This window comes from Cynocephalus volans, chromosome 2 (genome assembly GCF_027409185.1).
Source record: "Cynocephalus volans isolate mCynVol1 chromosome 2, mCynVol1.pri, whole genome shotgun sequence".
Lineage (NCBI taxonomy): Eukaryota > Metazoa > Chordata > Mammalia > Dermoptera > Cynocephalidae > Cynocephalus > Cynocephalus volans.
Window position 1 is genome coordinate 196,058,544 of NC_084461.1, and position 12,644 is coordinate 196,071,187.

The 12,644-nt window shown below is 43.9% G+C and overlaps 1 protein-coding gene across 2 annotated transcripts in view; it reads right to left on the reverse strand.

The window, feature by feature from the left end:
- Positions 1–6,154: 6,154 nt before the first annotated feature.
- CIT (citron rho-interacting serine/threonine kinase) overlaps positions 6,155–12,644 on the reverse strand; it is a 146,839-nt gene continuing 140,349 nt past the window's right edge. For both annotated transcript variants that reach the window (XM_063086477.1, XM_063086476.1), the window contains 4 exons: positions 12,144–12,222; positions 11,828–12,007; positions 7,310–7,613; positions 6,155–6,178 (listed from right to left, as the gene is read on the reverse strand). In XM_063086477.1, the coding sequence (XP_062942547.1) occupies positions 6,155–6,178; positions 7,310–7,613; positions 11,828–12,007; positions 12,144–12,222 (587 nt within the window). The remainder of the gene's footprint in view (positions 6,179–7,309; positions 7,614–11,827; positions 12,008–12,143; positions 12,223–12,644) is intronic.

The following is a 12,644-nucleotide window of genomic DNA, read 5'->3' on the forward strand; positions in this document are numbered from 1 at the left end:
ATTACGAAAGTATAAAAACAGTATTGCAGGATAAATAGAACCATATATCAAAATATTGAACCAAAGATGAAAGGACCCAGCCAAGGGTATTTTCTTCCCTCTGGCTCTACTTCTTACAGATGTAAATGTGAAAGGAAGTCAACAGCCCTCCCAGACCAAGTCACATGCCTGATGTCACATTTGAGTGGGCCACTCCCCCACCATCCCCTCTCAGAGTGGACACTGGATGAAGACCAGAAATATTGATCCAGTTCAGTTGCTAACACTGTATGACCTTGGGCAAATCACATGGCCTCTCTTAGCCCGATTTCTTCCCCTGAAAAATGAGAGGGGTTGGACTAGCACTAAGTGATCCCTAGAACTCCCTTCATGTCACATTGGGAGCCACAAAGCCTTTACAGCGTAACTGAGATGGGGCCACAAACAGGAAGTCAAGGGGCCAGCCAAGAAAAAAGTGCCAGCGCTCAACTAGCTCAGTTAGGAAACATGACACCAAAGGCCAAGATTGAAAACCCAGAACATCAAGGTCACACTGTCTGTGGCAGAGGTCAGAGACTGAACCATTTTAGGGAAAAATACAATTTCATTTTCAATTCAGTTCAATTCAGTTCCTTCTGTATGAGCACAACTTCATTTCTGAGCATGCACTAAACTCTCCTGGCAACTGATCTTCCACTACTGTGGTTTGAATGTGTCCCCTCAAATTCAGGTGTTGCCAATGTGATAGTATTAAGATATGAGCCCTTTAAGAAATTAGGTCATGAGGGTTCCTCTCCTCATGAATATGATTAAAGTCTCCTATGAAAGAGGCTTCACACACCATTCAGCTACCTTGCCCTTGTGCCTTGCGCCATGTGAGGACACTGTTCCTCCCCTCCGGAGGATAGACACAGCAACAGGCACCATCTCGGAAGCAGAGAGCAGCCCTCACCAGACCACTGAACCTGCCGGCGTCTTGATCTTGGGCTTCCCAGCCTCCAGAACTGTGAGAAAATAAATTTCTGTTGTTTATAAATTACCCATTCTCAGAAGTACTTTGTTATAGCAGCATCAAATGGACTAAGACATCCACCAGTGTTTACAAACAGCTTGAATAAACTGATGAGGACCCAAGTCTATGGATGATTCTTCAGATGATCTGGCTTTTGAGGAATCCTTCCTTAACAGCTCTCTTGATCAGCAAGTTAGTTGAGAAACAGAAACCAGGGCCTTCTGCCCTGGAACACTAACTATAATGTTCCTCAGGAAAAACAAGGAAGTTATGGACATGTATATGTTTCTTCTAAAACCCAAGTCATCCCATATAATTGTAAAAATATCCACAGGTGCTCCTAAGAGTCATCACCGATGTGATGTGAGTGAGACCTTTGGAAAGGATTCTAAAAGCTGCAGCAGTGGCTGGAGCCCAATCTGAGGCCCAGCTGCTGCCTCAGGGATGAAGTGGGCTCTGCCCACAGGGTTGGCTCCCACACCTATCTCGTCTTTTTTGTCCTTCATACAACTAAAGTGCCTTTGCCCAGAAGGGGTGCCAGCACTCACTGCTACCTTTCCTCCCCCGAGTGAACTCACCCATCCCATCTGGAAAACTCAACGACCAGTTGAACACAGGTGACAGTTCCAGATGTGCATAGTCTGGGTCAATTTTATTCTTCCTTTTTGTGGCTTTATGAAAGACAGCCTGAGTTATGTACAGTAGTAAAGTCATTTGCAAAGTTCTTTCCTCTACCTCTAACAATCCCTTCAGGGCAAGTAGATTTCCATTAATCATTGATAGACCCAGGGGAAAACAAAGTGATCATCGTTGTACTATATTTCCACTACCACCACCCTCCCCAGCTTAAGAAAAACTGTTTCAGCATTCTATTAGGCAAGTGATATGTCCCTCATATAGAAGCACTTTATACTTAGAGACACAATCACCACGCTTTAGAAATCATTGGCATTATTTAAACTGCCAAGAAAAATCTACCTAGAACAACTGGAACAAGGTTGAGAAACCTTGGCACTATGGACACTTTGGGCTGGAAAGTTCTTTGTGGTGAGTGGGGCCTGACCTGTATATTGCTGGGTGTTTAGCGGTATCCCTGACCTCTACCCATGGATAGCAGTAGTAACCCCCAGTTATGACAACCAAAAATGTCTCCAGACATTATCAAATGTCCTCTGTGGGGAGGGAAGCAAAATCTCCCCTGGCTTAGAACCACTGGAACAAACCAATTTAGCTGTGGTATTATGAAAGTGAGAGCTTAGCTGGCTCCACCCTGTGGGCCTACCCTTAATACTTTAGACTTAAAAATGCATGAATATTTTCTAAAGCAAATCATTCAAGAGGCCTGATTCAGCAGACAGACTAGGTGTTCGGTCCTATTAAACAAATCATCTCTTTTTGGCCTAAGTCTCCAAATCCTAAAGTTTCATGGTTATGAGATTTGCTATGCAATCAAGGTCTTTAGTGAAAATTAAGTTGTAAGTACAGAAAATGTGACATTGAATTTTATGCTTAAGAAACAGGAGTGGCAGTATGAAGGGTTGGGCCTCTCACGGTATGATAGTAATTTGTTGCTTCTTTGAGGTCGTTCCTTAGGACCCAAAGAACCTTTTTCGGTGTATTTTTTTTGGAACCAAACCATGTTTACGTAGCTTTGAAGTATTCTGTGGCTGCCAACAATCCTCAAGACAATAACTGAAATGGCCGGTTGGTATTTAATAGACATTTTTTCTAATGTTATGAGTAAAGAAAGGTTGTCCAGCATGTCACTTCTTCATCTTATGAATTATTTTCGTTGTTACAATTATGATCTTGTGGCAGTTTTATGCCTAACAGTGAAATAGAAAAGAGGAACAGAGGGCTGGCAGCATAGGTCATGATGTTACAACACCAAGGTCAAGGGTTTGGATCCCCAAACCGGCCAGAGGCCAAATACAAAAAAGAAACCAGGAAGAGAATTGCATCTGTGGTTCCCATCACAAGCCAATGTCAGAGTATGACCCTGCAAATCAGAATTTGAATATGGTCAGATACTTCATTAGAAAACAGAAAATCAAAGACTAAAAGCAACAGGAACCACGAAAAAAATCACCATTTGCCAAAACCAATATTTGTCTGGATCAAGCAAGTTTATGCTAACACACTGAACAGTGATAGAGAAAATTTACCTTGTAAAAATTCATCTAATCTAGTTAAAAACTATTTACATTTTAATTACCTTAATCTGAACTCGTCCCTCCAAAAAAAATCTACATTATGAAATTCTCAGTGGCCTTATCATAATAGAGGAGAGAAATTTTGAATTGACCTGTTTTCTGTGTTCCCTGCTTTATGGGAGAACTGGGTAATACATTCTTGAGTAATCCTTACAAAACGGCCTACTTGACTGCTTAAGGAGCTTTCCAGTTCTGCAGTCCCATAAAATGACCTTAATAGCCAATTCATGGCTCACTGGAAGTACTGACCAGACTTCAACAATATCGCACTTTTTTAAGAGAACGTCACCAATCTCCCGATTGCAGGATAGCACTGTGTTCTAACCACCGTGTGCCTCCCCCATCCAGCCACAACCCACCCCACCCCAGAGGAAAAGCCTCCCCACAAAGCAAAGGCGGCCCCATGCCATGATAATAAGCCCCACACTGACTCTGGCAAGAGTTTTTGTGGTCTCTCTCAAGAAAAGAAGAGGTCATTGCACTAAAGCAAACATTTTTAGATCATTGCTTTATTTCACTATTGTTCAACAACAAAGTTCATTCCTCTCGAGGTGGATCTTGAATTGTTCCTTGTGTTCTCTTCCTCGTTCTGAATAAAAAAGGTAATGAAGAAAAAGCCTGTACTTTTGGAAACCTAGAATCTGATTTACGCTGATAAGCTTTTGACTGCAATTTCGTGTTACAATATTTCCTGCTGGCATCTTGGTGGTCACACGGAGCTCCCCACCCTCCAGTGAAGATGGCTGTCCACAGCTACCACCGTTGAAACCAAAAGTGAGTGTTGAAAAATGCACCTTTTACAATAAAAAAGTAGAAACCAATTCAATATCCTTTTTTTTTTTTTTTTACGAATATAAAGTTTCTTGTAAATATGTACAGTCTTTTGAGCTAGTTCTATATAGCAGGAAGCATTTCACGAATGAGACACACAATATACACTTTCAGGGCTCAAGAAGCCCTTTTCTCATGGAGATCCTAAATGAAATGCCAAGACTGAAAGACCAATTTTCCATGACCTTTCCAAATACTTGTGGACCAAGAGACAAAAAACTCCAGCAAACATTCAGTCGGATCTGCCCTGGGGAAGGGAAGAGATGGAGTCTGACCCCAGAGACCCAAGCAACACAGAACACAACAGCAGGACACTTGCTGGAGGTGCTAAACATGGAGGTTCATGGGCATTTCAAACAAGAAAGCACTTAGGTTAAGAGACGAGCAGGAAGGAGCCGGGATTGGCCAGGTCGCAATCAGGAAAGGAATCTGAACTGTGGACACATGGGTTGAAAACATGGTCATGTTCACCTTCAGTGGTGGAAACAGGTCTACCTTTTAGCCTACTTAAGATGTGCCTTGGTTGTTGAGGCATGCCTAAGAGTCATGGAGAATCCAAAGCAAGATATGCCTTGTGGGAGATTAAAGGCAGAAATAAGGCCGCTAGTTAGCTTGCCAACTGCAAAGCCTCTAGGTTGGTTCTATACCAGTTGCCAGGAACTTCATATTCTACTAGAGGGAAGAGAGAAACAGTGTGAGCCGCACTGCACCTAAGGAGGGCTTCCCAACCCCGGCAGAGTTGGAAGAGTTGAGCTGCGGCTTCTTTCTCAAACTTCCTGGTCTTAGGTCTAGCCCTAGGGAAAGGCTCATTTGGGAAGTCACAGTTTCATGGGGTAGAACCTTGCTGGATTTTGTGTGAACACAGAGTCATCCGTGAGGGAGTTGGCAGGGAAGCGTGGAGGTCGGAGGGGATGATGAGTGTGAGGTGGTGGTTTGCTGAAATCCTTCTCTGGTCGTAAGGCTTGAGCGTTTTGTTTTTTGTTCAGTGCTACAGACTGCAGCTCATTGTGGCCAGGTAGCTGGCAAATCGTCAGAGGGTCTCGATTCGGCAGGAGCTATGGGATGGTATTAATACATTGGCAGAGCAACCCAAGGGGTCAGCCAGGTTGGGGGGCAGCACATGCAGTGAACCGCCATGCAGAGCTCCCAGATGGGTCTCTTCCCCATCCCAGAGCAGGGAACACCACACCATCACAGACAGGAGGTGGGTGCCCTCAGTTCCCTCCCCGGCCCTGAGACCCATTAATGCTGGGCTCAGAGCAAGTCTATTGCATGCTTTCCTGGCCAAAGCTACATGGAAAGCGGGGATAGCAGGCTGGGGAGATGACACTGAGGGGCAGGGAAGAAAAGCTCTGTGAGGTCCCTTGGCCTCAAGTCACTGCCTCTGAGCTAAGGCCCGATGACCTTGTACATTCTCAGCTGGTGGGAGGGGAAGTTGTCAAGGCCATAAAAGGCAATGAGAACAGTAAACATTTGGCTACGATGTTGCCCTGCATCAAACAGGGCCATCTATGAGAATGGACTGGAACAAGAATGAACCTACGGGAATGCGGGAGGTTAGCCAACTGACGGGGACTCTTCTATACTACGTTTCAGTAGCAAAGACCTGATGGTGGGATCTAGCTAAAAATGACTACAACAGGAAATACATTGCTATTCAAATCTATTAAGAATTCTGCTGTCTTTTTTAAAAAAAGAGAAACGAAGAAACAAAGGAAAAACTAAAAGCAAAAGAAAAACCAACCAATCCTAGGATCTTAAAGTAGCTAATCAGGATTCTAACCACATTGTAGTTAGTGCTCAGGTTGGTTTCCTTTGATGAGCTGGTCCAGGCTAGAGCTAGGTACAAAAGGTTATGAATGTTTTGAAAGAGTAACAAAGTGCAAAGAGGATGACTGCAGGAAGGTGCCCACAGTGGGCACTGAGCGCTGACAGCTCCTAAGAGCCTCAGCCACCTGCACCTCCTAGAGACAGGTGTCCGTGCTGAGGTGGGTCTGGGCCCAGCTGTGCCTTGGGTGGCCGAGCAGATGGGCACTGGGGTCCCCTTCAGCAAAGTTCCATAGTGTGTTCGGTGTTTTCCTGCAGATTGAGATGAGGAGTTTGTTTTTCTGGCTGAGATTTATACTGAAGACTGGTCCCATACCTAGGAGCAAAGTAAGGAGGGGTTTTAGCCATCCCAGGCCAGAAATTGCTCTGCTCACTTTGCAGAACCCAAAAGGAATTTGGAGCACCTGAGCTGTCCCTTCAGCAGTTACAGTGAGTGCCCTGCAGAGTGAAACCAACTCACAGAGCCAGCCTCAACAGGGAGTGAAATTCACTGAAAAATCCCCAAAGCTGTGTGTGTTTTTACTGTTGTGCATGTGTGCACACATGTGAACTTTTATCAGTAAATCAGAAGGGATAAAAAATATCTAGATGGCCTTTCCTCCTTTCTTTACTAGCAAAGGTGCTAACGTGAACTGCAGGTAGCATTAGGAAGAAAATACCATCCAGAAAATCAGCCCCCAAAGACAGGAAGGTGGCTCTGCTGTCCAGAGTGGGCTCCTGATACTGGCTAGCCTGCCAAGGAGACACCCAGAACTTGGCCTCCCCTGCTTATGGGATGCCCTTGTCTTCAACACATCGATCTATCTCTCAATCACTAACCTAAAAATTACTTCAAAAAGTTCATGGGAAGATTCGTATTCTAATTCTATTTTCTCCATGAAATTTTTGAAGTACCCTTGTACATGCACATGATTCAAAAATTTCAAAGTTCCAAGTCCTTCTAGAAGATAACCACTGTTACCAGTTCCTCTGTAGCCTTCCAGAAAAAAACCTATATATATATATGTATGTATGAGGGTGTGTTTGTGTGTATGTTTGAAAAAAATAAGGCATAGAGCATTTTGTATAGTATGCTATCATCTATGTTTAAAGAGAGAGAATACATGTACATATTTGCTTGTACGCATAGAATATCTCTAGAAACTGGTAACCCTCACCTCTGGGGAAGGGAACAGCATGCCCTTTGGAAGGTATTACATTTTGAGGTATAAACATGCACATTCACATTATCCTTTTTAATCACACACACATTATTCTCTCACACACGTGTTAGGAGGTCTCTTCTTAAATAAAGTATGATTTCTTCCTAAACTCATACGTCTCACAAAGCCTAAACTACATGAAGATTGTTCCTGTTTTACAGCACTGGCCCCGAGGGGTCCTCAGCTCCCCAAGTCACTCCTCTGTCCTCCACAACATACACACAAGCTTCGGGATGTTGCCTCACCTTGTTAACCTGGGACAGTGGTGTCCTCACGGCTCCCACAGGCAGCCGGCCCCTGCTGCTGTCTTCAAACAGTCTCCCGGGGGACCGCTCCCTCCGCGTGCTGAGCATCCGGCCCGGGGACTTCTCCCGCTCCAGGGGGCGGCCAGGAGACTTGTCCCTGCGCAGCTCTGTCCGCCCTTCACGGTAGCGGTGGGGTGTGCTTGGCTCCCGGGGGTGGCTGGGGCCTTCGGGTGGCGCCGGGCTGGAGGCCACGCGCTTGGTGATGTGCTCGTTGTACGTGGGCGGGCCTCGCTTGTTGGGGCTGCTGGCAACCAGAGAGAGAGGCAGATATTTTTAAAATCTAAATTACAATGCAATTACATGCTGATTCTAAGAATGAACCAAGTATGAATCACATACTGATTTATTTTGCCCTAATTTTCTCAACAAAATTGAATGCTAACATGCTATGACATCCTTTATTTCTACATTGGACTTTTGCAGTAAGAGCCTAAATAAGGTCATTTCTTCAAAAATATTTGAGCATGATTGGTTTTCCCAAAGGCCTATCTTAATCCCTAATATTTAAATCCTTCTCTTTGGAAGAGGCTATCATTTTATCAACTTGCTAATTTTTTTCCTTCAATTATTGGCCTAACTCTACTGGAACTTCTCTTGTCAATGCCTATAATTAGCAGCAAAGACAGTGTCTCCCTAAGGGATGAGAGGCTTCTAGAACAGGCTTAAGGGCCAAATCTAGACAGATGCCTGTCTTTATAAATAAAGTTTTATTGGAACTCAGCCCCACCCATCCAGTTATATTGTCTATGGCTGCTTTTGCACTACAACAACAGGTCTGAGTATTTGCGAGAGAGACCATATGGCCCACAAAGCTGAAAATATTTACCATCAAGACCTCTACAGAAAAAGTTTGCCAATTCCTGCTCTACAGTGAAACAGAGGTTGGTGAGCAGAGATCATTTTACAAGTGGTCAGTCAGTTCGTTGTGAAAAGGTTCATGTCATTCTCTTGCTTCCCCATGCAACTCTGGGGAGATTCAGAAAACAAAATACTCAGAAGACCAGAACCCCTCCATGCTGTCCGTGCAGCAGTAAAATTCTAGGTAAGTCAGATTGCAGCATCTTGAAATCGAGTTTTGTAACAACCTCTAGCCATATAACTTTGAGATATGGAAGACAAATGAAAAAATTAATTCTAAGTAGGAATTTATTTATTAATACATTGAGCCTATTCGTAATGGAAGAAAAATTAGAAAATGTGTCCACAGGGGCCCATTATAAAGCAAGTGAGAGGGTGCTCACTGCCCATGGGAAGAAGGATGGCTCAGGTTAGGCCATCCAGGATGTCAGCATAGATTAATGGGAAGAAAGAAAACACCCATCATTTTAAGCCGAGTGGGCAGTCTTCCATCTCCATACCCATTAACGGCCAATGATCTACCACATCAATTTTGGTTTTTTGCAAAGAGTTATGTTTCCTGCTCTGCTAAACAGACCAGAGCAATGAGGCCTGCAGAGAATCACACCCAAGCCAACCCAGCCTTCTACATTTTGACCTTCCTAAAGCAGTCAGCAGCAAAAAGACCATTCTGTAAGCCAAGAGACAACTAAAGGCTAACTGGTGATACTCTAGACTTGCTTAGCAACAGCAGGAAAGCAAACACATTATTTCTGCCCCTTGTTCACAGGTACTGAAACCATTTTCAACCACAGAATAAGCAACTCCTTACAGAGAGACCATATAGTCTCAAAAGCAAGATGCCTGGCCATCTAACTTACTGAGACAATAAAGAAAAAATCTAATTACAATACTTCAATTTGTTTCTGGCATGACTTGGAAACTACTTAAAGAAGATCTAGACATTTTCAGAGGAGGACTATAGCCCATTGAGCAGTCACTCTTGAGGCAGGGTCAAGCCAAAAGAGTGAAGGGCACCACGTTATTGGCACTTGTTGTTTTTCAGCAAGTTCCTGGGATTAAAACCATGCTGACCAAATATTTCAGATTAATTAACTCCTATACATCAACAAAAGAAAGAGAGAGTATTCATTTAGGACACAGTCTCAAAATGTTAAATTGATGACTGTCTCTTCCAAGATCTAAGTATTTCATAATATTAGAGTTGTGAGCCCCTTGAGAATCAAAACACTGTCTCCATCATTTCTATATCCCCAGCTCCCAGATGCCATGTCCGGCACATGATAGAGGGTCCACATAACTATTTATAGGGTTGAACACGTGGGGCTGGTAAGCCAGTCCAGAAAACTAAGATCCTAGGTCAGTTCAATATTTCCCTGGGTTAAATAATCTCAGAACTTCTTTTGTGGACCAAGGTCTCAAAGGTCCTATGCATCAACCTGGATCTGGCTCCCTAGCCCTCTGTGTCAGGACAAAGCCAGTCTCACTTCTATACATGGCTGGTGGGATTACAAATGGGTATGCCGTCCAGGGAGGAAAACGCAGCAACATCTATCAGAATTACAAGTACACACCCACTGTTGACCATCAATTCCTTTTCTAGGAACTTATCATACAGATAGATTTCTCAGCATGCCAAATGATTTAAGTACAAGGTCATTTACTACAACAGACAGGAAGTAACCCAAACACCCATTGATAAAGGAGCAGTTAAATAAAGTACAGCCAAGTGAAGGAATGCTATGCAGGCATTTTAAAAAAGAATGAAGAAATACTTCTTATATTGACATGAAGCAATCTCCAAGATACGGTAAGGTACACAAGATTAAGCACAGTGTGCTATCACTTCTATTAAAAAGAAGGGGAAGAGCGCTTCTAGAATGCCAGAGTAAAGACCTCTAAAAACCTGTTCCTCCATGAGAGCAACAAGAACACTGGCAAAAATTGTCAAAATCAACTTTTTAGAACTCTGAGAATTAACCCAGACCTTTGAGCAGTCACTCTTGAGGCAGGTGATAGCAAAAATGTTAGGAGCACCTCGCTACTTGGCACTTCTGGTTTTCCACCAAGTTCCTGGGATTAAAACCACACCGAACAAGCATGTTGCAAAGAAGGCTTGTAACACTTTGAAGAGCGTTTTTGCAAGAAAAACAATTGAATCTCAGTAAGAAGAGCAAGCTTTGAGACACTTTAACTTGTCCTATAACCATGTCCCTCTCCCCAGACATGCAGTAGAATTGAAACCAACAGCCTTGTAATCACAGTATCTGTGAGAACCGTCAGTCTAGCGGCCACTGGAGGGAACAGATCAAATTGAAACTCCCCAGAACACACCATCCCCAGAAAATTGTCAGTATCTGACTCTGAAAAAGACCCATTCTCAGGCCTTGTCTTTATTTGACCTGACTCAGGGCTTGCTCAGGAAGAAAAGCTCTATCCCCAGGGTGTTTATCAAAAACAAGCAGTAGCAATTGTTAAACATAGCAAGTGCCTAAGACAGTGATACCAGTTGGGCAAGACAAGAGGGTTTCTTTTGGGGGTGATAAAAATGTTCTAAAATTAGATTGTGGTGATGGTTACCCAAATCTGTGAACATACTACAAACCACTGAATTGTACACTTTAAAAGGGTGAATTTTATGTTATGTGAATGATCTCAACAGTGTTATGAAGAAAAGGGGAAGAGTACACACACATTTGCTTGTATATGCATAAAGGATCTCTAAATGGAAACAGACTTAAAAATGTGGTTCTGACCTGGGTGGCAGGGATGGGGAGTGTTAGGAGTCAGGCACAGGACAACAGAAGAGAGACGGTGTACTACCCACCTTTTAGTATCCTCTGAATTCTGTACCCCCTGATTGGATTACTGATTCAAAAATAAGTAAAATTCTAAAACTGAAATATTAAACAGAATATCAAACCGATCATGTTTAGAAGGTCTTGTGTTACATGGAGGCCATCAGGCAGGCTGGGAACCCCTGGCCCGCTCTCACCACCTCACTCACACCTCTGGATTTTCCACGCATGGCTTGCCTTTCCCTCCTGCCTGACCACTCCCTATTACGCTCCTGCCCCCGATCCGCAGCCTTACTTCTTCTGGGAAATCCTGTCTGGCCCCCAAGTCCAGGCCAGAGGCACGCCTCTGAGCTCCCATGGTGCTTTACCCCAATCAGAGCCTCAGCCTTCTGAGCTGCAATCCCCTGACTGTTCATGTCTTTCCCCCACTAGGACTTTGAGCATCATCAGGGAGGGGCCGTGCCTGGTTATCCCGCTCCCTGCAAGCTCAGCAACTAGCAAGACAAAATACCTGCTAAAGCAATGAATGCATATTTGTGCTCCCTTCCTAACAGAGCAACTGAAAATACCCACCAAAGAAAGACCAGACCATTCCCTTCCCATTTCAGAAGGGGACATTTTTTAATTCTGTTGATGCTTATAGAGGACTGTGTCATTTCAGTGCTACAAATCTTAAAGAAATGAGAGGATTGACCTTAAGGACAAAGTGAAGATTGGGGAATCTTCAACCAGTTTAGCAAGAAAAGCACTTTGCAGAAAAGCACTTTGCCCCCAGTAACAAGGAAGGGGAAGAGGTTCATACCTGCGGGAGGTGGAGGGACCCCGGTGGTGGTCAGTGCCAGACTCCTTCACGAGGTTTCCTTTGCAGCAAATGACCCTTAATTTATCCTGGTATGAGGATGCCAGGTAAATTGCTCCCGACGAAATTGCGGGGCCCAGGTAGCGCGGGTTTGGGATTTCCAAATACGCTCGGGCAGGGGTCCTACAGAGTTCCAGAGAAGAGTTTACATTCATTGCAAGTTATCTCCATTGCTAGGCAGGTTAGGAAGAAACACGCACCTGCCCCGATACCCTGTCCCACAGCTGGGGTTTTCAAAGCATGGAAGGACAATGCTTACCCTAGCGAGGAGCGTGCCTGGATCTCAATGACTTCAAGTGAGTTGAAGTGGGTCACAAACAGATAGGGTTCTCTGTAGGCTGCAGGGCCACCATGAAGGAAGAACACGAGGTAAAGAAGGGTTAAAAGAGGGAAAATCAAAACCTGGCTGCAACGCATCCTTTGACTCAGCAATCCCGTTAAAGGAATTTATCCTACAAATATACCCACGTGCCAGCATAATCATGCATATTCAAGTTTATTAATTGCCGTGTTGTAGAAGATGAGAAACAACTCAAGTGTACATTATAGGAGACTGGTCAAATAAATTCTGGTATGTCTATGGAAATCTGAATAGCTCTAAAAATGCATGAAGAAACTCTCTATGTACTGATATGGAAAAATACCCAAGATACACTGCTCGGTGCACAAAGCCAGGTTCAGAATAATATGTAAAGTGTGCTACCTTACTGATCGAAAAAAAGGTGGGGAAAAATATATATATACTTATGAGCTAGTGTCT